The sequence below is a fragment of the Schistocerca nitens genome, chromosome 2 (genome assembly GCF_023898315.1).
Source record: "Schistocerca nitens isolate TAMUIC-IGC-003100 chromosome 2, iqSchNite1.1, whole genome shotgun sequence".
NCBI classification, from domain to species: Eukaryota; Metazoa; Arthropoda; class Insecta; order Orthoptera; family Acrididae; genus Schistocerca; species Schistocerca nitens.
The window spans coordinates 689,393,099-689,420,727 of record NC_064615.1 but is presented as its reverse complement, the minus strand read 5'-3'; the positions used below and the strand labels follow the sequence as shown (position 1 = coordinate 689,420,727).

The window sequence follows — 27,629 nt, the reverse complement described above, 5'->3', positions numbered from 1 at the left end:
AACTTTACCTTAATGACGAACCACTCACTGTATTGGAGACATATCGATTCTTAGGACTGGTTTTCTATGCCTGATTGACTTGGCTACCTCAACTTCATCAGCTGAAGCAGAATTGCTGGCAGCACCTCAATGCCCTCCACTGCCTGAGCAACAACTACTGGGGTGCAGATCGATCTACACTGCCGCAGCTCTACAGAGCCCTTGTACAATCCCGCATTGCCTATGGGAGTCTGGTTTATGGTTTGGCAGCACCCTTAGCATTGCGTTTACTTGACCCAGTGCACCACTGTGGCATTCAACTAGCAACAGGAATTTTTAGAATGAGTCCGGTGACCAGTGTCCTGGTGGAGACCAGAGTCCGTCCATTGAAGGTTAGGCTTGCTCAACTGTTCCCCACTTACGTTGCACACATTTGTAGTTCTCCTACGCATTTGAATTACTATCTCCTTTTGCCAACCACAGCAGCTCATCTCCCGCATTGGTGGCCCACGTCAGGGCTTATGATTGCAGTTCGCGTGCGGTCCCTTCTGTCTGAACTGGAGTCCTTCCCATTACCACCTCTCCTCGAGGTCCATTCACGTACATCTCCATGGTGTACACCTAGGCCGCAGATTCTTCTGGACCTTTCACATGGCCCTAAGGACTCCGTTAACCCTGCGGCTCTCTGCTATCACTTCTCACGATTCTCGACATGTACCTGGGCCAAGAAGTGGTTTACACCAATGGCTCAATGGCTGATGGTCACATAGACTTCGTGTACGGTCATGGAGGACGTACTGAACAGATGGCTGCAGTGTTTTCACTGCAGAGCTGGCGGCCGTATCTTGTGTTCTTGAGCACATCCGCTCATGCCCTGGCACTTTATTTCTCCTGTGTACTGACTCCTCGAGCAGCATACAAGCTATCGACCAGTGCTACCCTCGCCATCCTTTGGTAGTGTGCATTCAGGAGTTCATCCATGGCCTGGAACAGTCCTGTCATTCAGTGGCGTTTCTGTGGACCCCAGGACACATCGGAATCCGAGGCAACAAACTTGCCGCCAGGCTGGCCGAAAAGGCTATGTGGAAACTGCTTCTGGAGATGGGCATCTCCAAAACTGACCTGCGTTCTGTCTTACGCCGCAGTATTTTTCATGTTTTGGAGACGGAATGTCATAACAGTACGCACAACAAACTGCATGTCATTAACAAGACTACGAATGTGTGGAAGTCTTCCATGCGGTCCTCTTGCAGGGAATCAGTTGTCCTCTGCTGGCTCCGCACTGGCCATACATGACTAACGTGTGGTTACCTCCTGCGTCACGAAGATCCACCTCAGTGTCGCTGTGGCTCACAAATGACAGTCGTCCACCTCTTTGCCAGATTGCCCACTTTTAGCCGCTCTGCGGCAGACTTTAGCTTTCCCAGCACCCTACCTTCGGTGTTGGGCAACACTGCCACAACAGCAGCTTTAGTTTTACATTTTATACATGAGGGTGGGTTTTATCATTTGATCTAAGTTTTAGCACATGTCCTTTGTCCCTCTGTGTCCTCCATCCCAGTGCTTTGAGGGTGGGGGTTTTAATGTGTTGCAGAGTCGTTTTTTATTCTCATGGTCAGCCAGCCATGGTAATCTGCTCTCTTGTTTTGATCTCTTCTACATGTTTATTGCGTCTCTGTGGTTTACTTGTCCGATTTTGTCCATTTTAGTGTTTGTTGCCGTTCTGTCATTCTTGTGGTATTCTCCTTTCTTCTAGCTGTGTTTTGTATGTCTCGATTATTTTACTCCCACCCTTGTGGAATTATTTTAATCAGAACGAGGGACTGATGACCTAGTAGTTTGGTTCACAACCAATCTAAAACCTCTGTCTATTGCATGTACTGGGAACAATGTTTTCTTTCTGCTGCATGATTTTGCTCTTTTCCCATTTGGAAAAAAACTTTCTGTTTAGTCACCAGTGAATGTCATAATCACATTCTTGGTGAAGAGGTTTTGAGCATAGCAGTGACTGAGACTGCAATAGCACTCAGTGCAAAGTCAGTGATTGAAATTACTGTTGTACTGGGTACAGCGATTTGAAAGCCTTAGCACCTGGCAATAGTGGCAGAAAGAGTGGGAAGTATTTGCATTCAGCCAGTCTAATGGTCTTATTAAATGTTATCTGTGCATGCAGAATTCCAAAAGCAGAATGTGAGGCCTAATTTGAGTAAGACAGTTCTGATTTCTTTCCCTATTTTTGTCCTATCTGAAGTTGTGCCCCATAGTGATATCACACATTAACAGAATGTTAACCTGTAATCTTCCTTATCATGAACAGTTATATTAAGCACCATGTAAGTCATAAATAAGTAATTTTCTATTCAAATATGCACTTTTTTACTATGTTCTGTTGATATATCTTTAATTAGGAGATAAAGAAGTATACATCAACTTTTTTTTCATTTTTCCTTTTGTGGTCTTTGCAGGCAAAAAACTGAAGACCTCAAATGAAGGAACCATCACTGGATGTCAGAAGAATTCGCTAAACAAATTGCATAAGGATGGAAGAAATAGCAAGGGAAGCAAGGAAAACAAAAATAAACATAAAACTAAAAACCACAGTGGCAATTATTCTAAAAAGAAATCTGAGGAAAGAAATTGTGAAGCAAGTGTTTTGAAACAGAAGCAGTTACTTCTCAGTAAGATGATTTTAGACAATGTTGATCATATGAAAGGTTCTCTGACAGAATTTACTATAAACTCTGAGGATGCCAAATTGATTTGTAAATACCTTCATTCTTGTGAAACATTCTCAGAGAGCTCCAGTATTTACCTCCAATATGTAAGTATTATACAATTTTTAACTTGAAAGCTTTTGAAAAAGTGATGAGTTACGAGTTGATGTCCCATTATAACTACATAGACCGAATGTATAAAGTTCATAGTGTTGTGGGCAAATACAGTGCAGAGTGTTAATAATTGAGCCTATTCTACTGTACAAGATAATTTTATTTATGTATAATTATGTTAGTTATTCTGATTCTTAATTTGCAACAAGTATAAAGCTTAGTTTACACTGGTGGTTTAAGTATCACTGCTGTAACAAATTCAAAACTGAAATGAAAAAAATACTGGAAAGGGCAATGCACCATTGCTTGTATTTGCTTAAAATGATGCTAAATTTTACGTACTGGACAAGCTGTTATACAATTCTCATTGCAGTTTTTAAATTACTCAGCAGCTGCCCACAAATTATCAAGTGACAGAAAGATGAACAATAAAATATTCCCTTAATTGAAAGAAGATGAAAATACAATATCCTGTTAAACAGAAAACTTTCATATCCAGTTCATCATGTGGACAATTTTGTGACCTAGTAATAGAATCATTGTGGCCGAGACACCACTATGAAATGATCAATAACTACTCAGTTAATTAACTATGTGCATGAGCATTATACAACTCTATTCAAACCAAACATGGGTAACTGTGTTACTTTTATCCTAGTGTCTGAGTGATTTGCTCCACCTTCCTGACCTTCTCCAGTATTTCTGTTCTTCATCCTCAAGGAAGAAACTAACTGTTCCAAAAGCTAGATTAATTTGGTACTTTTATGTATGTTCTTCGGTAGTACTTTAGAATTTTGCCTGCTGAAGATACGTGATGGCCAGCCATTCTATCTCCAAGCAATGGTATACTTTTCAGCTTATTTTTCTCTGTAGGTATGTGATTTTACTGTCAAGCTGGTACAAAGTATTAGCTATCAAGACCTCAAAACATAAAAACTTAAAATTTTATATCATGCTTCATATCCATTTTGCACTGTAAGAATTGACTGAGAGCATTCTGTAAAGGTGTCGTGGTAATATTAAAAGCACGTTGCTGTCCATTATGGTACACATCTAATTGATGCTGGATGGCTCCTTTCTAGATTTCACAGTTTACATTCTCATCAGTGGATTTTCAACTAAAAATTCACTGCCTGGAAAAAAAGTGAAGCACCCAGAAAAGGAGGAGGAAACTAAATGAAACTTCACAGGTTCAGAGGCTACCAGTATGTAAAAGTATTGCAATGATTAGAAAACTGAATCAAATTTATGAAGTACTCGACACTCTGGGCCTACTCATCAGCATAAAGGTGCAGTTTCTCTGACCTGGATGCGCAGACTGATTTAATTGGGAAAGGTGTCATAAACCCATTGTATTCTCTCCTATTGCGAACCAGCCTACTACTTTTGTAACTGATCCCTGGTATCCTGGATACTGGCACTGGGACAGACTTGACATCTGCACTACCCCCCCCCCCCCCCCCCCACACACACACACACACACATTTTCTGTCTGGGGCAGATCTTAGGACCTTGTTGGTCATGGGAGTATCTCAACATCACACAGAAAGTTCATATGCACATGCCATGTGGGACGAATATAGTCTTGTTGAAAAATGTACATACGATGCCCTTTCTTTTTTTTTTTTTGAGGGGGGTGGGGGGGGCGCACAACGTCAACGGTCATTAGCGCCCAGACTACTTTAGGAATGCACCGCGAGTCACAAGTTTAAAACAGCAACGAAATGGAAAACACGATGAAAGACATACTGACAGGCATAGGATTAAAAAAGAAAACATCATAATCAAATGTCCTTTGAGAGGGTTGTTAAATTGATAAAATGAAGAAAGCGAGCAGCTGCTCGTGGGTCATCCGCTAAAATGGCTTCTACAGTACATGGCAGGCCAAGATCGAGACGCAGGGTGTTAAAATCCGGACACGACGTTAAAATGTGGCGGGCCGTCAGCAATTGCCCACATGGGCAGAACGGCGCCGGCGCAGCCGTCAGCAGATGGCGATGGCTGAACCGGCAGTGGCCAATTCGCAACCGGGCCAAAACTACCTCCTCCCGCCGAGAAGGGCGTGAGGAGGACGTCCAAGCCATGGGAAGAGCTTTCAAGGCCCGAAGCTTGTTGTCTGGAAGTGCAGCCCAATCGGCATGCCACAGCGATACAATGCGCCGACAAATTACCCTGCTACAATCTGACGAAGGGACACAACAAGAAGCTGTCCGAGGCTGGAGGACCGCAGCCTTGGCCGCGGCATCTGCAGCTTCGTTCCCAGGGATACCGACATGGCCAGGAACCCACATAAAGCTAACCGGAGAACCGACGTCCACCAGCTGCTGAAGAGAGCGTTGGATCCGGTGCACGAAAGGGTGAACCGGGTACGGATCACCGAGGCTCTGGATAGCGCTCAGGGAATCGGAGCAGATGACATATGCAGAATGTCGGTGGCGGCAGATGTAAAGGACAGCCTGGTAGAGGGCAAAGAGCTCAGCTGTGAAGACCGAACAATGGCCATGGAACCGATATTGGAAACTTTGTGCCCCGACAATAAAAGAACACCCGACCCCGTCATTGGTCTTAGAGCCATCTGTATAAATGAAGGTCATATTAATGAACTTCGAACGAAGTTCGACAAAACGGGAGTGGTAGACTGAACCGGGGGTAACCTCCTTCGGGAGCGAGCAGAGGTCAAGGTGGACGCGAACCTGAGCCTGGAGCCAAGGTGGCGTGTGGCTCTCGCCCACTCGAAAGGTGGCAGGGAGTGAAAAATTAAGGTGTTGAAGGAGGCGACGAAAGCGAACTCCAGGGGGTAGCAGGGCGGAGACATACAACCCGTATTGACTGTCGAGAGAGTCATCAGAAAAGGAACGATAAGACGGGTGGTCGGGCATTGCCAGTAGCCGACAGGCATACCGACAAAGCAGTATATCGCGCCGGTAGGTGAGTGGCAACTCACCAGCGTCAGCATGAAGACTCTCGACGGGACTAGTATAAAACGCTCTGATCGCAAGTCGTAAACCCCGATGTTGTATGGAGTTGAGGCGGCGGAAGATGGATGGCCGTGCAGAGGAGTATACGAAGCTCCCATAATCCAGCTTGGAGCGGACGATCGACCGATATAGGCGAAGTAGGACGGTTCGATCCGCTCCCCACGACATACCACTGAGAACACGGAGGACATTGAGAGAACAGGTACAACGGGCAGCCAAATAAGACACATGTGGAGACCAACTAAGTTTCCTGTCAAATGTAAGACCTAAAAATTTTGTTGTCTCCACGAATGGGAGAGCAACGGGACCGAGTCGTAAGGACGGTGGGAGAAACTCTTTGTAGTGCCAGAAGTTAATACAGACCGTCTTCTCGGCAGAAAAACGGAAGCCATTGGCGACACTCCAGGAGTAAAGACGGTCAAGAGAACGCTGAAGACAGTGCTCCAGGAAACACGTACGCTGCGCGCTGCAACGATGCCTGTGACATACTGTTGTGCTGTCAGAGTACCCTCAATCACTATCATCCATGTCCTGAATCCGTACTCAATGGTTTTCAACAACATTGCACCAGGAGTAACACCACTGCACCTCTCCAAAACATTGGAAGATTGGGACCTCTTCCCAGGTTGCTACTGTACTTGCTGATGATGGAAATCTGGGTAAGTGTGGAACTGTGATTCATCGCTGAATGTAATGCGACACCATTCATCACCAGTCCATGCTTCCCAGTCGTAACACCATTTAAAACACAGCCATTTTTGTTGTGATGTTAACAGCAGCGTACACATGGGACTGTAATTCCCTAGTCCAGCTGCTGTTAGTCTCTGACCAGTGGTGCAGAATGTCACGGAATGTTGCAAGCAGTCCATTACTTGTTCATTGATGGCAGGTGTCGATGTGTAGGGATTACCAGGCACTTATTGCGCAATATGGCAGTCCTTCCTTTTTGTGGTCAGCCCTGTACAGTCAGTATCTTGATGTCAAGTATACCTGCCCTCATGATCCCTTCCACTCCAACACTGGGCCAAGACACATCTAAATATCCCACAAATCTGGATATTGCATGATTTGACCAGTCTATCAGTCAGATGGATACCCACAGTGAGGTTCCTTCAAAACTCTGTCACATGGTGATTGCATTGCCTGTTACGAATTAGTAGCATGTCCTCATTCTTCAGAGGGATTGCTCAACATCTGGTGTTGTTCATGCTCCTTATATATCTGGCCACACCTGGTAACAACACTAATACACTGATGGCTGTTCTACCTGTTACAAAGAATTGCAATGCTGAACAGTTACCCACCGATGGTTTTTATGTGTACAAAGTTACATTGACATCTGAACATGTTTTCTGGATTCTTCATTAATTTTTGCAGTGTATTTTTAAAAAATTTTGAATCATTTTTGTCAATATTTTACACAAACAGAGCAGTTCTCCGGATTTTTTGAGAAATTGAGATCTCGGTTCGTCAATTATAAATGAATTTGGTTTCAGTGTTATATTAATTTATGAGGTATAATAAGAAGATAATCAATGGAGAATCTGGGATGAAATGTAACAATATTATGAAAAGGAAAGTTGCTATTCACCATATAGCAGAGATGCTGAGTTGCAAATAGGCACAACAAAAAGACTGTCACAATATAAGCTTTCGCCCAACAAGGCCTTTGTCAAAAATAGACGACACACACACACACACACACACACACACACACACACACACACACACACACTCGGAAGCCACACTGCAGGGAACAGCAGCAGCGCTTGATGGGAGTGGCAACTAGATGGGCGTAAGGAGGAGGCTGGGACGGGAACATCTTTGCAATCTGGATCAAGTGTCTGGACACCTATCCACATTCCTCCAGAACCTCAACAGCTCCCCCATTGGCTTCACCTTGTCCTACTCAACCCAAAAAAAACACCATTCTAGATGTTGGGCTCCACCTCAAACATGGTTACATCAGTACCTCTGTCTGTATGAAACCTACTAACCACCAGCAATACTTCCACTTGGACAGCTGCCACCTGTTCCATACCAAGTAGACCCTTCCATAAGCCTAGCCACCCGTGGTCGTCGCATGTGCAGTGAAGAGTGGTCCCTCTGGAAATATACCGTGGGTCTCACTGAGGCCTTCACAGACCATAATTGTCCTACCAACCTCACACAAAAATAAGTCTCCCATGCCTTATCTTTCCAGTCTCCCACAACCTCCCAAAGTCTCACCATCAGGCCACAGAGGAGCATTCCCCTCATAACTCAGTACCACCCAGGACTGGAGCAACTGAATTACATTCTTTGTGAGGGTTTTGACTACCTCTACCCTTCCCATGCCTCCCACAGTGGTATTCCACTTTACACCGGACCTACACAATATACTCGTCCATCCCTATGCAAACCCTGCTCCCAACCCCTTACCTCATGGCTCATATCCCTAATAGACCTAGATGTAAGACCTGTCCCATACATCCTCCCACCACCACCTACTCCAGTCTGGTCACAAACATCACCTAACCCATCAAAGGCAGGGCTACCTGTGAAACCAGTCATGTAAACTGCAACCACTGTGCTGCATCCTATGTGGGTATGACAACCAACAAGCTGTCTGTTTGCATGAATGGCCACCGACAAAGTGTGACCAAGAAACAAGTGGACCACCTGCTGCTGAGCATGGTGCCCAACAGGACATCTTTCATTTCAGTAATTGCCTCACAGCCTGTGCCATATGGATCCTTCCCATAACACCAGCTTTCCTGAATTGCACTGGTGGGAACCCTCCCTGCAATATATCCTACGTTCCCATAACCCTCCTGGTCTCAACCTTAGTTACTCATTTTTCTCACCCATTCAACCCCTTCCCTGTTCCCACTCCAGTACTACACTGCCCTCATTCCACCATCGCACCCGGGCTTTTTACTTCTCTCCTTTTCTGCTATCATCCTCCCCCCCCCCCCCCCCCCCTTGCTCTCCATTTAACCTCCCAACTGCATCTAGCTGCCATACCCTCTCTCCACCTCATCCTTGTGCCCTCCCCAGCAGCACTTCACTGTCTCCCCCACCCCTACCTTGCTATCCCCCCCCCCCCCCATGCCTCCTTCTTACCCCATCCAGTTGCCACTTCCATCATGCACTGCTGCTGTTGCTCGCAGTGTGGCTTCAGCTGCCAGAAGCTGCAGTCATGTGTTTGTGAGTTGTGTTTTCCGTGTGTGTGTGTGTGTGTGTGTGTGTGTGTGTGTGTGTGTGTGTGTGTCGTCTGTTTATGACAAAGGTGTTTTTGGTCAAAAGCTTATATTGTGACAGACTTTCTGTTGTTCCTATCTGCGACTCAGCATCTCTGCTATATGAAGATAAAATTAAGCTTTTCTTAATTATAAGGATATATTTATGCTTGTTTTGAAAGCTCACCGGTGAACATGAGATCATTTTCTCCTTTCTCACAGGTGATATGTGCATTGTCTGAAAACTGTTCTGCCATTTGTGCAGAAGCTATTAAGTGTTTGATAATGATAGTTGAAGCAGATGCATCTATCTTGGGCAGAGAGGATATTCAGCAGTGTATTAACCTCTCACTAGCTCACAGTTCTACCTTGGTGCGTGAAAAAACTATTGATCTCATTGGAAAGTTTATACTTACACAACCAGATAATTTTGAAAGATATTATGATTGCATCATGCATTTCATACAGGTAAGAAATGTTTGTGCCCCATTTAGTCAATATTTTGTCCTCCCCTTATTGTTATGGAATGTTTTCATATAGTGCTGAATGGCTTTTATATTTGAGTTCTTATTAGTCTTACATCTTCTAATCTTTCCCTCCGTCTTGCTGGGAAAAGGAATTTATGTTCCACTCTTTTTAGTTTCCACTTTTGATTTTTTTGTATGTATATTTATCTTTACACATAAATCTATGTTGGTATTCCACAACCCTTCATACAGAGCATGTAGCAGGGTATCTTGTACCACTACTAGTAGTTTCCTTTCCTATTCAACTCACAAACAGAGCAGGGAAAAATAACTGTCCATACACCTCCATATGAGCCCTAATTTCTGTTATCTTTGTGATCTTTACACGAAATTTACCTTAGTGGCAGCAGAATCATTCCGCAGTCAACTTCATATGCTAGTTCTCTGAATTTACTCAGTGTGTTTCACGAAAAGAATTTAGTATTCCCTCCAGGAATTCCCACTCGAATTCACAAAGCATTTCAATAATAATCACATGTTGCTCAAATCTACTGGTAAAAAATCTAGCAGCACGCTACTGAATTGCTTCTACATCTCCCTTTAATCCGACCTGGTGCAGATCTCAAAAACTCAAGCAATCCTCAAGAATGGGTTGCACATGTGTTCTGTACATGGTCTCCTTAGTAGACGAGCTATATTTTCCTAAAACTCTCAAAATAAACTTAAGTTGACCATTTGTCTTCCCTACTACTGCCCTGAAGTGCTCATTTCCTGTTGTATTGCTTTGCTGTATTACACTTATATATTCAACTGATATGACTGCTTTAATGTGCATGCTACTAATGCTGTATTCAAACATTATGTGATGGTTGCTCCTGCTCATCTATAGTAACTTATACTTTATATCTAAAAACAAAGATGATGTAACTTACCAAACGAAAGCGTTGGCATGTTGATAGACACACGAACAAACACACACACAAAATTCAAGCTTTCGCAACCAACGGTTGCTTCGTCAGGAAAGAGGGAAGGAGAGGGAAAGACAAAAGGATGTGGGTTTTAGGGAGAGAGTAAGGAGTCATTCCAATACCGGGAGCGGAAAGACTTACCTTAGGGGGAAAAAAGGACAGGTATACACTCGCACACACACACATATCCATCCGCACATATATTTTTCTACATTTTGAGCAAGTGGCCATTCATTACACAACTAGAAATTTTGTCTAAGTCAACTTGTGTCCTCCTACAATCACTCAGTGAGCATACCTTCCCGGCCTTTAGCTACAGTATGTTATTCACTACTGAATCCTGATATCTCAATACCCTTTCCACTGGACCACTGTAAACACAAAACATTTTGCATAGCAGTAATAACTACCAGCTATGTAACAGTGATTTTGACCATTAAGCACAGTTATTAACAAATTATTGCCATAACTTTGGAAGCTAGGATTGTTCTTTCTTCTAGGGTATTTAGTTTCGCTAGTGATATGAATGTAACTGGAACCACGTGCAAATAAATCAAGTGCTGGAACATGTTACGGTGTGCCTTGACCAATTTTGGTATGGTATATGTTGGAATGTCATATTATCTGCCAGCACCCCAGTTTTAGTTCAGTAATTACATTTAATTTCCTCTGATTCTCCAAACCAAGTCAAGTACTGAGGCAGAGTCCTTCATGAGTATTATAAATTGGGAGAAAATATTGACATTGTCTACATCTACATCTACATCTATACTCCGCGAGCCACCTTACGGTGTGTGGCGGAGGGTACTTATTGTACCACTATCTGATCCCCCCTTCCCTGTTCCATTCACGAATTGTGCGTGGGAAGAACGACTGCTTGTAAGTCTCCGTATTTGCTCTAATTTCTCGGATCTTTTCGTTGTGATCATTACGCGAGATATATGTGGGCGGTAGTAGTATGTTGCCCATCTCTTCCCGGAATGTGCTCTCTCGTAATTTCGATAATAAACCTCTCCGTATTGCGTAACGCCTTTCTTGAAGTGTCCGCCATTGGAGCTTGTTCAGCATCTCCGTAACGCTCTCGCGCTGACTAAATGTCCCCATGACGAATCGCGCTGCTTTTCGCTGGATCATGTCTATCTCTTCTATTAATCCAACCTGGTAAGGGTCCCATACTGATGAGCAATACTCAAGAATCGGACGAACAAGCGTTTTGTAAGCTACTTCTTTCGTCGATGAGTCACATTTTCTTAGAATTCTTCCTATGAATCTCAACCTGGCGCCTGCTTTTCCCACTATTTGTTTTATGTGATCATTCCACTTCAGATCGCTCCGGATAGTAACTCCTAAGTATTTTACGGTCGTTACCGCTTCCAATGATTTACCACCTATGGCATAATCGTACTGGAATGGATTTCTGCCCCTATGTATGCGCATTATATTACATTTATCTACGTTTAGGGAAAGCTGCCAGCTGTCGCACCATTCATTAATCCTCTGCAGGTCTTCCTGGAGTACGTACGAGTCTTCTGATGTTGCTACTTTCTTGTAGACAACCGTGTCATCTGCAAATAGCCTCACGGAGCTACCGATGTTGTCAACTAAGTCATTTATGTATATTGTAAACAATAAAGGTCCTATCACGCTTCCTTGCGGTACTCCCGAAATTACCTCTACATCTGCAGATTTTGAACCGTTAAGAATGACATGTTGTGTTCTTTCTTCTAGGAAATCCTGAATCCAATCACAAACCTGGTCCGATATTCCGTAAGCTCGTATTTTTTTCACTAAACGTAAGTGCGGAACCGTATCAAATGCCTTCCTGAAGTCCAGGAATACGGCATCAATCTGCTCGCCAGTGTCTACGGCACTGTGAATTTCTTGGACAAATAGGGCGAGCTGAGTTTCACATGATCTCTGTTTGCGGAATCCATGTTGGTTATGATGAAGGAGATTTGTATTATCTAAGAACGTCATAATACGAGAACATAAAACATGTTCCATTATTCTACAACAGATTGACGTAAGCGAAATAGGCCTATAATTATTCGCATCTGATTTATGCCCCTTCTTGAAAATGGGAACGACCTGCGCTTTCTTCCAGTCGCTAGGTACTTTACGTTCTTCCAGAGATCTACGATAAATTGCTGATAGAAAGGGGGCAAGTTCTTTAGCATAATCACTGTAGAATCTTACGGGTATCTCGTCTGGTCCGGATGCTTTTCCGCTACTAAGTGATAGCAGTTGTTTTTCAATTCCGATATCGTTTATTTCAATATTTTCCATTTTGGCGTCCGTGCGACGGCTGAAGTCAGGGACCGTGTTACGATTTTCCGCAGTGAAACAGTTTCGGAACACTGAATTCAGTATTTCTGCCTTTCTTCGGTCGTCCTCTGTTTCGGTGCCATCGTGGTCAACGAGTGACTGAATAGGGGATTTAGATCCGCTTACCGATTTTACATATGACCAAAACTTTTTAGGGTTCTTGTTTAGATTGTTTGCCAATGTTTTATGTTCGAATTCGTTGAATGCTTCTCTCATTGCTCTCTTTACGCTCTTTTTCGCTTCGTTCAGCTTTTCCTTATCAGCTATGATTCGACTACTCTTAAACCTATGATGAAGCTTTCTTTGTTTCCGTAGTACCTTTCGTACATGATTGTTATACCACGGTGGATCTTTCCCCTCGCTTTGGACCTTAGTCGGTACGAACTTATCTAAGGCGTACTGGACGATGTTTCTGAATTTTTTCCATTTTTGTTCCACATCCTCTTCCTCAGAAATGAACGTTTGATGGTGGTCACTCAGATATTCTGCGATTTGTGCCCTATCACTCTTGTTAAGCAAATATATTTTCCTTCCTTTCTTGGCATTTCTTATTACACTTGTAGTCATTGATGCAACCACTGACTTATGATCACTGATACCCTCTTCTACATTCACGGAGTCGAAAAGTTCCGGTCTATTTGTTGCTATGAGGTCTAAAACGTTAGCTTCACGAGTTGGTTCTCTAACTATCTGCTCGAAGTAATTCTCGGACAAGGCAGTCAGGATAATGTCACAAGAGTCTCTGTCCCTGGCTCCAGTTCTGATTGTGTGACTATCCCATTCTATACCTGGTAGATTGAAGTCTCCCCCTATTACAATAGTATGATCACGAAACTTCTTCACGACGTTCTGCAGGTTCTCTCTGAGGCGCTCAACTACTACGGTTGCTGATGCAGGTGGTCTATAGAAGCATCCGACTATCATATCTGACCCACCTTTGATACTTAACTTAACCCAGATTATTTCACATTCGCATTCGCTAATAACTTCACTGGATATTATTGAATTCTTTACTGCTATAAATACTCCTCCACCATTGGCGTTTATCCTATCCTTGCGGTATATATTCCATTCTGTGTCTAGGATTTCGTTACTGTTCACTTCCGGTTTTAACCAACTTTCCGTTCCTAATACTATATGCGCACTATTTCCTTCAATAAGAGATACTAATTCAGGAACCTTGCCCTGGATACTCCTGCAGTTTACCAATATTACGTTGACTTTTCCTGTTTTTGGTCTCTGAGGACGGACGTTCTTTATCAACGATGATGATGTCCTCTCTGGTAAGCCGTCAGGTATTTTATCGTTTCGCCCAAGGGGGGGTCCCTCTAACCTAAAAAACCCCCGTGTGCACGCCACACGTACTCTGCTACCCTAGTAGCTGCTTCCGGTGTGTAGTGCACGCCTGACCTGTCTAGGGGGGCCCTACAGTTCTCCACCCAATAACGGAGGTCGATGAATTTGCAACCATTATAGTCGCAGAGTCGTCTGAGCCTCTGGTTTAGACCCTCCACACGGCTCCAAACCAGAGGACCGCGATCGACTCTGGGCACTATGCTGCAGATATTGAGCTCAGCTTGCACTCCGCGTGCGATGCTGGTTGTCTTCACCAAATCAGCCAGCCGCCGGAAGGAACCGAGGATGGCCTCAGAACCCAAGCGGCAGGCGTCATTCGTTCCGACATGTGCTACTATCTGCAGCCGGTCACACCCAGTGCGTTCAATAGCTGCCGGAAGGGCCTCCTCCACATTACGGACGAGACCCCCCGGCAAGCACACCGAGTGCACACTGGCATTCTTCCCCGACCTACCCGCTATTTTCCTAAGGGGCTCCATAACCCGCCTAACGTTGGAGCTCCCTATAACTAATAGGCCCGCCCTCTGTGACTGTCGGGACCTTGCCGGAGAATCGGCCACTGGCCCAACAGGCGAGGCATCCTGTGGTGGCTCGGAAACGATGTCATCACCACTAGGAAGTACCCCGTACCTGTTGGAAAGGGGTAAGGCAGCCGCCACGCGGCCAGATCCCACCTTCGCCTTTCGGCCAGGCACGCGCGAGCCCACCACTGTCCGCCATTCACCCTGGAGTGATGGCTGACCGGTAAGATGCTCACTGCCGGAAGACGCAGCGACATCAGGGGTTCCATGCGATTCCAAGGCCACCGAAGTAGGCATAGGTCTCACCACAGTTGCCCCAACGCCACTACGAGCCGACGCCTGCGCCTCGAGCTCGATGAGCCTAACAGACAAAGCCTCCACCTGCCCCCGAAGAGTGGCCAATTCTCCTTGCGTCCGCTCACAACAACCACAGTCCCTACACATGACTATGTTTACCCTACAAGCGAACGGTGTACTCGCCTTATTAGCAGCAGGAAATCGAAGTGCTCTCTCACTGACGGTCTAACCGACACTGAGCTGTTCTAACCAAACAAACAAAAGCCTGTACGATACGAGGGTCGATAGCAACGGCGATACTGTACACTACACTGTTATTAAAATAAAAGGTTGTGTCTAGTAGGCACTCAAACACGCAAGAAATTACAAAAATAAAATAGTAACTACCCAGATAACTGAAATAAGTTGTACCTGTTTGAAGCTCGTAAAAATGTGTAACAAGCGAACGGTGTACTCGCCTTATTAGCAGCAGGAAATCGAAGTGCTCTCTCACTGACAGTCTAACCGACACTGAGCTGTTCTAACCAAACAAACAAAAGCCTGTACGATACGAGGGTCGATAGCAACGGCGATACTGTACACTACACTGTTATTAAAATAAAAGGTTGTGTCTAGTAGGCACTCAAACACGCAAGAAATTACAAAAATAAAATAGTAACTACCCATATAACTGAAATAAGTTGTACCTGTTTGAAGCTCGTAAAAATGTGTAACAAGCGAACGGTGTACTCGCCTTATTAGCAGCAGGAAATCGAAGTACTCTCTCACTGACGGTCTAACCGACACTGAGCTGTTGTAACCAAACAAACAAAAGCCTGTACGATACGAGGGTCGATAGCAACGGCGATACTGTACACTACACTGTTATTAAAATAAAAGGTTGTGTCTAGTAGGCACTCAAACACGCAAGAAATTACAAAAATAAAATAGTAACTACCCAGATAACTGAAATAAGTTGTACCTGTTTGAAGCTCGTAAAAATGTGTAACAAGCGAACGGTGTACTCGCCTTATTAGCAGCAGGAAATCGAAGTGCTCTCTCACTGACGGTCTAACCGACACTGCAAAATGGAGCAGTATCAAAAACATTCACATTCAGTCATTGAGAAACACCATTTTATTTAAAATCAGAAAAATACTTTTTTAAAAATTATTACAGTAACAACATTATGTTGAAAATGTCACCCTGCATTTTTTTATCACGAAATCACATCCAGACCCTCTTTATACAGATATCTAATATTGATTGTTTCAGTACTTTTGTGTGTTTCTTTACTACTTCTACCAGTTCAAGTTTATTTTCACACATTTTTCCTTCAAACTATCCTGCATGTATAAAAACTGCAAGCTGTGAAATACCTGGCCAGTAAACCTTTGCTTAACATTGAGCCGGTAATTTGACTACCAGAAACTGTGCACCACACCAAGATTCATCACTCATAAAATTCAGTGTCGGGAGAACTTTGCAATCTGCAGTCGTTTTGAGCAACGACTTGAATACTTAACCCTGTTTTTCTGTATCAGCTGGAAGTCCACTGAAGAGCCAAAAAAACTGGCATACTTGCCTAATATCATGTAGGACCCCCACGAGCGGAGTCAACTAATGTCTGAAGTAGTGCTGGAGGGAATTGACACCATGAATCGTGGAGGGCTGTCCTAAATCCTTAAGAGTACGAGTGGGTGGAAGTCTCTTCTGAACAGCATGTTGCAAGGCATCCTAAGCATGCTCAATAATTTTCATTTCTGGGGCGTTTGGTGGCTAGCAGAAGAGTTTAAACTCAGAAGAGTGTTCCTGGAGCCACTCTGTAGCAATTCTGGATATGTGGGTGTCGCATTGTCCTGCAGGAATTGCCCAAGTCCATTGGAATGCACAATGGACATGAATGGATGCAGGTGATAAGACAGGATGCTTAAGTATGTTTCACCTGTCAGATTTGTACGTATGTACATGTATCAGGGGTCCCATATCAATCCAACTGCACACGGCCCACACCATTACAGAGCCTCCACCAGTTTAGATTCATGAGGTTGTCTCCAACCCGTACACGTCCATGTGCTCGATAAAGTTTGAAACAAGACTTGTCTGACCAGGCAACATGTTTACAGTCACCAACAGTCCAATGTCAGTGTTGATGGGCCCGGGCAAGGCGTAAAGCTTTGTGTTGTGCAGTCGTCAAGGGTACACGAGTGGGTCTTCAGCTCCGAAAGTCTATATTGATGATGTTTTGTTGAATGGTTCGCATGCTGACACTTGTTGATGATCCAGCATTGAAATCTGCAGCAATTTGAGGAAGGGTTACACTTCTGTCGCATTGAACGCTTCTTAGTTGTCGTCGGTCCCGTTCTTGCAGGATCTTTTTCCGGCCACAGCAATGTCAGAGATTTGATGTTTTACTGGATTCGTGATATTCACGGTACACTCTTGAAATGGCCGTATGGGAAAATCCCCATGTCATCACTACCTCGAAGATGCTGTGTCCCAATGCTCGTGCGCCGATTATAACTCCGCGTTCAAACTCACTTAAATCTTGGTAACATACTATTGTAGCAGCAGTAACCGATCTAACAACTGCAACAGACAGTTGTTGTCTTTTATAGGTGTTGCTGACTGCAGCACCATATTCTACCTGTTTACGTATCTCTGAATTCGAGTACGCATGCCTATACAGTTTCTTTTTTGCTTCAGAGTAATATACATATACCGAGCGAGGTAGTACAGTGGTTAGCACATTGGGCTCTCATTCGGGAAGATGATCATCATCTTGATGTAGGTTTTTTGTGATTTCCTTAAATTCTTCCAAGCAAATGCCAGGGTGGTTCGTTTGTGGAAAGGGCATGACCAATTTCTATCCCCTTCCTTCCCTACGATGAGCTTCACACTCTGTCTCCAAACAACCTCATAATTGACAAGACATTAAACTCCAAATCTTCCTTCCTTCTGAATGCACGAATCACGGAAAGGTTTCAGGTGTAATGGTTTAAGTAAAGAATGATAAGACGTAAGTGTAACACCTGTTCACTGTGAAACCTGCCTGACAGTTTTTTTTAAAATAGCAGTATTTGTTGTTTGCAACCTTAATTGAAGGTGTACAGTTATTCTTAGAATTAGAGACATTGCCACTGAGCCTCCATTGTGTCATCAACTTATGAACACTACATTTTGCGTGAATGCTAGAGTTTGAGAATTGTTCACAACAAACGTCCCAAGGTGTCTTAAATTAAGCAGTACGGATGTCAGTTTCAGCTATATGGTGCTGCCTTTCATCCACTGAATGTGACATACTTTAGTTGAATAACTTGAATGACTCAGAGAACGATGAAAAGATGAAAAGGCACTGTCTACATTTTCTGGTAACAACTGAAACTGTGGGAATAGTAAAATCACAATGTGTTGCTTATGGAGTGGGCCGACTTTTATCTTGGACATATTTTGTAGCTCTCCATTACAACTACAATGTTGATTGTATGTCAGATAGTGCTGTATAAGGCCCAGAATTACATCATATGCCACAATAACTTCCATATAAAGGAAAGGACCCAGTTAAGTAGTCAGTGAGAACTTACTTTTGAACTTGAACAGTATTTATTAATTTCATTACAGAGTGATGATAAATAGTTTGTCAAAGTATAATGATCATATTTATAGTTCCACTATTCTTTTCCAGGATTCTGGTCTCAGTGTCAGGAAACGAGTGATAAAAATCATGGAGGCAATATGTGAAAAAAAATCAGACCATCACAAAATTCCAAAAATATGTGCAAAAGTGATGGAAAGAATCTATGATGAAGAAGGTAAATGTTTTTCTTGAAGCTTTCTCAGATCTGCAGTAAAGATATGGTGGGAATTTGTCTTTGTTGCACATTGTACATTTTCAGGTTGTCAAGAGTGATTGCTGTTACTTTTTAGTATAAGCTTAACAAATATTTTTTGCCTTTTGTCTTCTCTCTTTTGTGCCATATCAGGGTGGATACAATTCTCAGTTCAGAGTTACTGAGATGAGTGACAGAAACATATGTTCTAAATCCTCATGCACTTGGAACCACACCTGGAATGACAGAGAGAAATACATTAATTCTAGCATTGGAGACTTTTCCGTTTCAGTTGCATTAGATTTCTTTTGTTGTTGCTTCCTCTCCTTCTTCTTCTGATGTAGTAAACTGTCAAATCGTATGCCACTGTAAAAGTGATTCCTGGAGTCATTGTTACCATAAAATTACACCCTCAACTCCAACCTTCTCATTCCCTCATACTTTCTCCATCCGTCTGTGGAATGTAAGAACCTACCATTCTGATTGAGGAGGACTAATTTGTAACTCACTTCAAGTATGCGTTAATTGTGCGCATTTCATTTGCAAATTAAGTTTTATTTTCATTTTTTTCTCTTGTTCATTTTTTATTGCTGCAGTATTATTCTGCAGTAGTAGGGTACAGTAATGTCCTTTGTTAGAGTATCGTTTCTTACCAGTCAAAATTACAAAAATTTAACTGCAAACTAAAACGATGAAGAATTCCTGGAATTCTGAAAAATTCCCGGGTTTTTCCCGGTTTTCTATCAGATGAAAAAATTCCTGGGGTTTTCCCGAATCTCCCAGTTGTTCTGGGCCATATACGCCGTGAAATAAAACTTTACATGATTTGGGGGTGCTCTCCCTTAAAACTTTATTCCATTCCAAATCACAACAAGGCTTCATATGGCAACAAGAAGCTAAAAATAGTTGAGCACGTTTAGGATAGAAAAGTGTGCTGGGCATTAGATTGCAGTACTGTAGATTTTGACTGTAAAAAAAGAAAAATTTGGTGATTTAATTGTTAAGAAAGCCTAAGATTTTGATGCCATGAAATTGTTAATGAAAGAAAAAGTGGGTAGTGTAAGAGTACCTGAAAAAATTCAAATTTTAACTTTGTCTCCACTCTCTTGGTCAAAAGAAAACATAATGTCATAATACGGTGTTAGTGAGTATGTGGTTTGACAAGCAAGGAAAGTGAAAACTGAAACGGATATTTTATCAATTCCTAAACCAAAATGGGGCAAAGTTATTGCCAGTGAAGTGTTAAAGATTATCACTGATTTCTACCAAAATGATGAATATACTCGAATGTTAGCAGGATCAAAAGATGTAAAACAAAGGATTTAGGGAAACTATGCTATGCTTCATAACAACAAATTGCCTCTGATGAGCATGACATCATAACTGTTTACTGTCTAGTATGCCTAGTTCGGAAATATCGTAGATCCGGGGCTAATGAGCAGAACAGTCTGCTGAGTTAGAGTGGGGAGGGGGATAGTCTCCACGTGACCCATGTTTACATTTAGTGATTTTGCTATTTCCTCTTCATTTACAGCTCTCATGTCAAATGAAAACAAAACTGATTTCTATGGCCAGGAGCTATCAAGTGAATTAAAACACATTCACGTAATTATGGAAGGCTAAAATATGTTATTGTGAGGCTTGTTTTTTTTAAGTACGGTCCATTTGAACATAAGCACACAATGAAAGGTTATTTAAAACAAGTAAATTTATTTTTTGAAAGTACATACTTCACTCTGTTTTTCAATGTAGTTGCCAAGTTTGTCGAAACACATACCATAACTCCCAACTAATTTTAAAACACCTTCTTCATAAAAACTTGCCACCTGCTCCGATAACCAAGAGTTCACTGCCGTTTTCATGTCGTCGTCATAGTAATGGTTGCCACTGAGGTGTTGTTTGAGATGGAGGAACAGATGGTAATCGCTCGGCACAAGATCAGGACTGTAGGGTAGATGGCCTAAAACTTCCCAGCCGAAACTGTCCAATAAATCGCGGGTCTGACCTTTAGTGTGAGGTCTTGCATTGTTATGGAGAAGGACAGTTCCCTTTGTCAGCATGCCGCGTCTTTTGTTTTGAATCACACTGCGTAGCTTTCTCGGAGTTTGGCAGTATGCTTCTGCATTGATAGTGGTTCCTTGTTGCATGAAGTTGACCAACAAAACACCATGCCTATCCCAAAACACCGATGCCATGATTTTGCGCTGGGACAGAGTCTGTTTTTTTTGGTCCTCTGTTAGGAGTTTTGGGACCCAACGGGAGCACAGTTTCCTAAACTTTAGGTTTTCAGAAACAATGAACTGATCTCTACATGTCAGGAAATTCGTTTGCGAGATCTGTTATTCTGAAGCGCCTGTTCTCACCAAATCGTCTGTAATCAAAGAAGGGCGACCGGAGCGGTCCTCATAGACGTTGTCATGGCCATCTTTGAATTCTTGTACCCACTTACACTCTTTGCTTTCACTCATAACAGTATCACCATACACTTCGCAAATCCATTGATGAATTTCTGCAGCAGACAGGTTCCTTTCTGACAAAAACTGTATCACTGAGCGAACCTCACACGCGGCGGGTGAATTGATAGTCTTAAACATTTTGAAAGCACAGTTCAGAACTGTACAGGTTAGCTAAAGAGCTGAAACTGAGCACAGTTGCTCCTGAGGCATGCCGGTACACGATGCATGTGCTCATTGTGGTATGTGCACGAGCTACTAGTGTCTACAACAAAACAGGCCTTACTTAAAAAACTCGCCTCGTAGTTTCAGATCTTATTTCCACCCTTCTGACAGTCAAGCATTAATCTCCTTGAGAACAATGTTATTATTTTTGTCGGTTTGTTAAAGAAATTTGGCTTTTATTAATCTTTTCCGCTGAGGCAGTCAATTTATTTGAAACAAAGTGTTTAATTCCACAGTATTGGCTATTTTCAACTGTTTGCTGCATTTCAAGTGCATGTTTTCATCTTTTAACACATATGGCATTATGCCATAATAAAGAACAAAACACGAGGTAATATAGTACTGGTACTCCAAGAAAATTTACATTCCGAAAACAGCACTCAAAAGCTTAATATCAGACTGAGGCCTACTTAATTGGGAATCCGGACATGCGAATGTGTACTATAAGCCGAATTATGCATTTTAGTATGGTTCATGAAATTCCAACACTCTAGCAGTATCCTCTGATGCCTTGTTTCTTTTATGAAGTAATGTAAGATCTTTTAATGTTTCACATGCGAACATACGGGCTTCCTACTTCATAACAGCTGCGCAAGCGTGGTGATGCCCGTTATCTGGTACTCTCTGGCAACTGTCTATTTCTAACAGTTCGTGGGAAAATATTGCGAATGGTGGTTTGTAAAGCGTTACTTTCAAAGTAAATTTCTTTTTATGCAAGGTGAACTACATGCAAGAATGTACGATAAATTCCGTAAATCACAGACCATTTAACTCTCATTTAAAAATCAGCTCTTTAAGGGTGAGCCATTTAGAAGAATTCCGAGCCCAGAAGGTCAGACATTTATGTCGTTATTAAAAATTTTACTGGCACATTTGTGTGATGTATCTCAAAGTCTAACACACACAAAAAAGATCAACAATATATGTGAAAGCTTAGCCTCTCTTGCAGCTTATTAATCTGTAGGTATTGGAGAGCGGGTGTGGTAATTATGACGATAAATAATCACTTGCACTCCCATCACTTATTATGAATACTTTCATTCTCACAGCGTATACACAATGCGTGTGGCATAGAGCACACACTACAAAGAACTGATCTTGCTGAGGTAGGGCAGCGATATTTTTGGCAGGTAGAGGCAGTGGTTCTATGTCCCCACAAATCTTTGAGACCAATATTATGTGTAAAAGCTATGTATATTAATTTAAACCATTAACTTTTCCTATTTGTGTGTTCACACTGCTTAACAGTGATGTTTCTATTGGCTGACTACATCACGTGTCCTATACTCTGAATATCCATTGTCATTGACTGGCGAGATCAAATGACGAGCTATGACTGGCTTACAAAAGTGCATAAAAGTCTCAATTTCAATGCTTCAGGAAGTAACAGGCAGTGTTTGGTGGAATTCACATTTATATTTTTGTAATACGAAAATATGCAGCATACTTGTTGCTACTCATCAAAGATCTTTCCAAAACTTGGTCCCCCTCTCCTCTGAGCTTTGTTTTCTAAAGGCCAGGAAATTCTGCGATGGTGTATAAAACCATAGCCATCCAAAAGATTTACAGTTCTGAGGGAAAGTATACTGTCACTTAACGTGGAGAAAGTGTGTTTTCACCCACGAGAAATTGTGTTTTAACTGGGAAAATAAGGAATTTTTTTTCCTTGTCTGTGAATACACCTTGTATTTGCATCCTCAATAATTAGCCTTTTTAGTAATGATTCGTGAAATGTCATCTCCAGGTCATCTACATCACTTACTTTTCTATCACTGATGTTAGTTTTCTGTTCATAATCTTATGACACGTTGTACACAGTTTTTGGCTTGGTTTTACATAGATTCTTTTAGCACTTTATGTTTAAGGCAAAGACAAGCAAACTGACCTCAAAGATATTGTAACTGTTTGTCTGTGTTTTTTGAAAGGATTCAACAAGTTCTTTGATGACTTCCAAAAACTTTTAAGTAATAGTATCTGTGATGTTCACATATAGTAGAACTTTCTTGATCTTGTGGAAAGCTTATATCGGATCGCAGCAATATCAAATTTCATTGCGCTTCACTGAGCTCGTCTATTTTTTGTAGAGCTTTTTACTAAGGTATAGGTTGTCAAATGACATGTTGTTGTTAGTAATTTTCAAACAGTGCATGAATTCACATGTTCCATTGCAATTAACTGAGCACTAATTCACTTAAACCATACTTTATACAAGTGGAATTATAGTGCCACACCACAAACAGATATGACCTGTCTCACAGAAAGACAAAGAGCAATAAACTAATTGTTGCATGCCAGTTATTCTCAACAATGAATTTCAGCAATTGTTGATTTGTTTTTGTAGTGGACTGACAAGGCAGCCAGTCCACAGAGACGGGTAGCCGAAAGGGCACACGTACACACACGCCGACTGGCGCGAAGTCTGGAACAGGATACGTGATGAATGTGATAAAGAAAAGAACGTAGCTACTAGAACACTTAACTTTTATATCGTCCTTTGGTATACAGCATTCTTGATGATACAAGTGAGACTCTTTAGGTTCATGAAGTAACTAATGGCGCCTTGCTAGGTCGTAGCCATGGACTTAGCTGAAGGCTATTCTAACTGTCTCTCGGCAAATGAGAGAAAGGCTTCGTACGTGTAGTCGCTAGCAATGTCGTCGTACAACTGGGGCGAGTGCTAGTACGTCTCTCGAGACCTGCCTTGTGGTGGCGCTCGGTCTGCGATCCTGACAGTGGCGACACGCGGGTCCGACATGTACTAATGGACCGCGGCCGATTTAAGCTACCACCTAGCAAGTGTGGTGTCTGGCGGTGACACCACAGTTTTCATGCCAATAAAGGTTTTAAATAAGCTACTGCTGTCTAAGAACACTTTTTTTTATCACTATGGGCAGGTGATTGGCTGAACACAAACAAACACATATATTATAGTCTTTAAAAAATTACTGATTTAGTCAAATGAGAAGAAATAAATTTTCACACTTACAGTTAACTTGCCTGCCTAGAGTGAATTATACTTCAATATGCTAATTTGATACCCTTGCATCTGAAGCAGTGTGACAGTGAGCGGGTGAACTTACTTAAAATTACCCTTTTCCATCGCAGCAAAAAGTATTTTGATTTCGGATGTGTGTGTCAAATAGCAGAAGACCCATTAAAATTTTTATTTTATTACAAAGCTTACAATCTAGGGAATTGTTTAAGACCAAAATCTGGTTCTCAGCAAGTTGGAGAAATGTGATATAAGCATTTTTCCACATCATCACAATTTTTCTGAAGTCAAATATTGACATACGTTAATATTTTTTAAAAATTTTCTTTGTAACTATACTGCTTAAATAATTAAATGTCTGTTAAGAATGTGCTTCTCTTAACTCATGGAAAAAATTCCAAATCAAAAGCTTCATAAACACCTGAGTTATGGGCATTTATGTAGATAAGTACCATTTTGCATTGACATTCTTGCAGAGCCCAGTTATCAGAATATCACTACATTTAAAGTTCAATATAATATAAAATTGTAGTCTGAGACCAAAAAAGTTTTGTACAAGTTCCTATGTTATAAAGTATAAGAAAATGCGCAAAATCCTTGAGTTATTGCATGTTTTGAGGTAGAATGACCCAACTGATCCTTTCATAGATTACACTTATGTGAGCAAATTGCAGCAATCGGTCATTGATCGCATCGAAATCCCAGGCAGTCTGATGGATCACATGCATTTTGTGCTTGCAATGTGGCTGCCTGGCTGGTTTTTAACTGTGTATGGCAATATGGCACCAACTCATTTATCTATTTAATAAGCATGCTTGTGCAGTTTTGTTCCTTTTTTATTTGCACACACTGAGTCAGAAATTTATGTTAGTTACCCAGGGACCACGAATTACTCTGAGAAGTGAAGTTGAAGCCGGAGTTGCCATTTATAATAGAGAATACATCCTCTGATTTTGCAGTGATTAGCATTTTGAAGCTTGCCCTTGATGGGAAGTTCGTAGCCACTCTCTCTTTACATTTTGAGTTACTTATGACATAATTATATGCATCATTAAAGTTTTTAACTTCTAAACAGCGTGACATACGTACCTACAATAATAATAAGAGAACATTTTAATTTAAATGATAAGGGCAAATCTGTTATACATTTATACTCAAATCCCTTGTAATTTCATATATTCTGTCCCTCCTTCTCACAATTTATAACAAGAGCCACAATAATCAGTAATGCTACTATTGGCAACATCCCTAGAGATACACCGAGTAGATTGTGCAAGTACTTGCAGTCATATTATAAGCCTAATGAATAAAAAGGAATTGAGCGCATAAAATGAATTGTAGTGTCTTACTGGAAAGATGGACACAGAACATTTGGGTCAATGAAAAAGAAATATATTTTGTAAACTAACCTTCAATCCCGAAGAAAAGCATTTCAAAACAAGTTTAATTAATTACGATTCTCATTTATTTTAAATGTACAATTTGCAAGTATTTCTTTGGATACAGAAATCAGCAACAACATCTCCTAAACGTTGTTAATTTTCCATACCAGAACTTTTTGGCACAGTGATGTTGATAATACTGTATGAAATTGCTTGGCAAATTGCTTGTGTGTGGGTTGTCAAGGTGAGTAACCGATTACAGGGGATATCGCATTCAACGTATTGCTGTGATTTGTTGCTCATGTATGGGGCCCTTAAAGGTTGCAGGAAAATATTGCGAATGGTGGTTTAAGAAGCATTACTTTCAAAGTAAGTTTCCTGTTAATCAACATAAATTATGTTACGAGTGAGAGATGAATTTCTTAAATCAGATCATTTGACTCTTATTTAAAACTTAACACTTTGAGGACCAACCACATTGAAAAATTTCACAACCAGAAGACCAGCCATTTATGGCATTATTTAAAATTTAAACGCACAATAAAAAATTTAAAAAAATAAAAAGTATCAATGTTATTTGTGAAAATGTAGCTTTTCTTGTAGCTATACAATAAGTATATTAATTCAAACCATTAACTTCTCCTCTTCATGAGTTTGCACTACTTAACATTGATGTTCCTATTGGCTGACTACATTATATGCCCTATGCTCTGAATATTTGCTGTAATTGACTGGCTAGATCACTTGACATGAGCTGGGTCTGGCTGACAAAAGTACGTCCGAACCTCAATTTCAGTGCTTCAGAAGCTGCCCTGCTGTATTTGGTAGAATTTGTATTTATGCCTTCATAGTAGGAAAATATACAGTGTATGTGTTGTCCCACATCAAAGATATTTCCAGAATGCATGGTTTTTTGGTGGGTTTCATTTCCTAAATTGCTGGCAAGTTCTATGCTGATATCTAGAACCTTTACCACCCACAGAACTGATAAGTTTTACAGCTCCAAGGGAAAGTGTATTGTCACGTAACAGGAAAAAAGTGAATTTTTAACTGGTAAATCCAGGAAATACCCAGTAAATTTTTTTTCTTGTCCACATATACACCCTGATGATCCAAACTAGCCTTCACATTTCATGATTGATATACACACATAAAGCCATGGCCTGTGGCATTACATATTACTAAGGAGACAATCAGAAACACAACCAGTTTATACATTTCAGTTTTGCCAACTCAAATTGCAATAGTTGTAGTTCAGGATCCACCACGTATTACGGTTATGAAGCACATCCCAGAACACATCAGTCTCCTTCAGAGCTCTGCAGGACCAGCAGGGTAATGGTTAGGTGGCTTTGTACTGATTGATCCATATAATTTTCCCCTGTAATTATTGAGCCTGCCTCAAGGACCATTGGTAGTAGCCCTGCAGACCCTTGTGAGGATGTCCAGGTCCATGTCTGAGGCAACCCTGACGCTTTCACAAGGGAAAATTGGTTCACTGTTGAACTGGACTTTATTATACAAACCATCCCAAACTCCACAGCTGTTTATAGACAGAATATTATCCTGCCTGACAAAATCACCATATAATAAATATTTAATTCACAAGTCCACACTGTAATACCAGTCCTAATTACATCACACAAAAATGAATAATCATATACCAAAAATAGCGAGCTATGATTAGACATAAGTTCTTAGGAATGAAATTAAAAAAAGCATATATGTGACATTTGTTTCAGCAAAGTGCTGGTTCAATAAACACAATACACTCAAACTCTTTCTTGAATAGGACCAAAATACCAGTTCAGTAATCTGATTTTCAAAA

The 27,629-nt window shown here is 41.6% G+C and overlaps 1 protein-coding gene across 1 annotated transcript in view; it reads left to right on the top strand.

Moving 5' to 3' along the window:
• Window positions 1-27,629, top strand: part of LOC126235262 (nipped-B-like protein A) — a 274,736-nt gene that overhangs the window by 179,823 nt on the left and 67,284 nt on the right. The window contains exons 9-11 of the mRNA XM_049943992.1: window positions 2,445-2,800; window positions 9,229-9,474; window positions 18,605-18,731. Coding sequence (XP_049799949.1) covers window positions 2,445-2,800; window positions 9,229-9,474; window positions 18,605-18,731 — 729 coding nt within the window. The remainder of the gene's footprint in view (window positions 1-2,444; window positions 2,801-9,228; window positions 9,475-18,604; window positions 18,732-27,629) is intronic.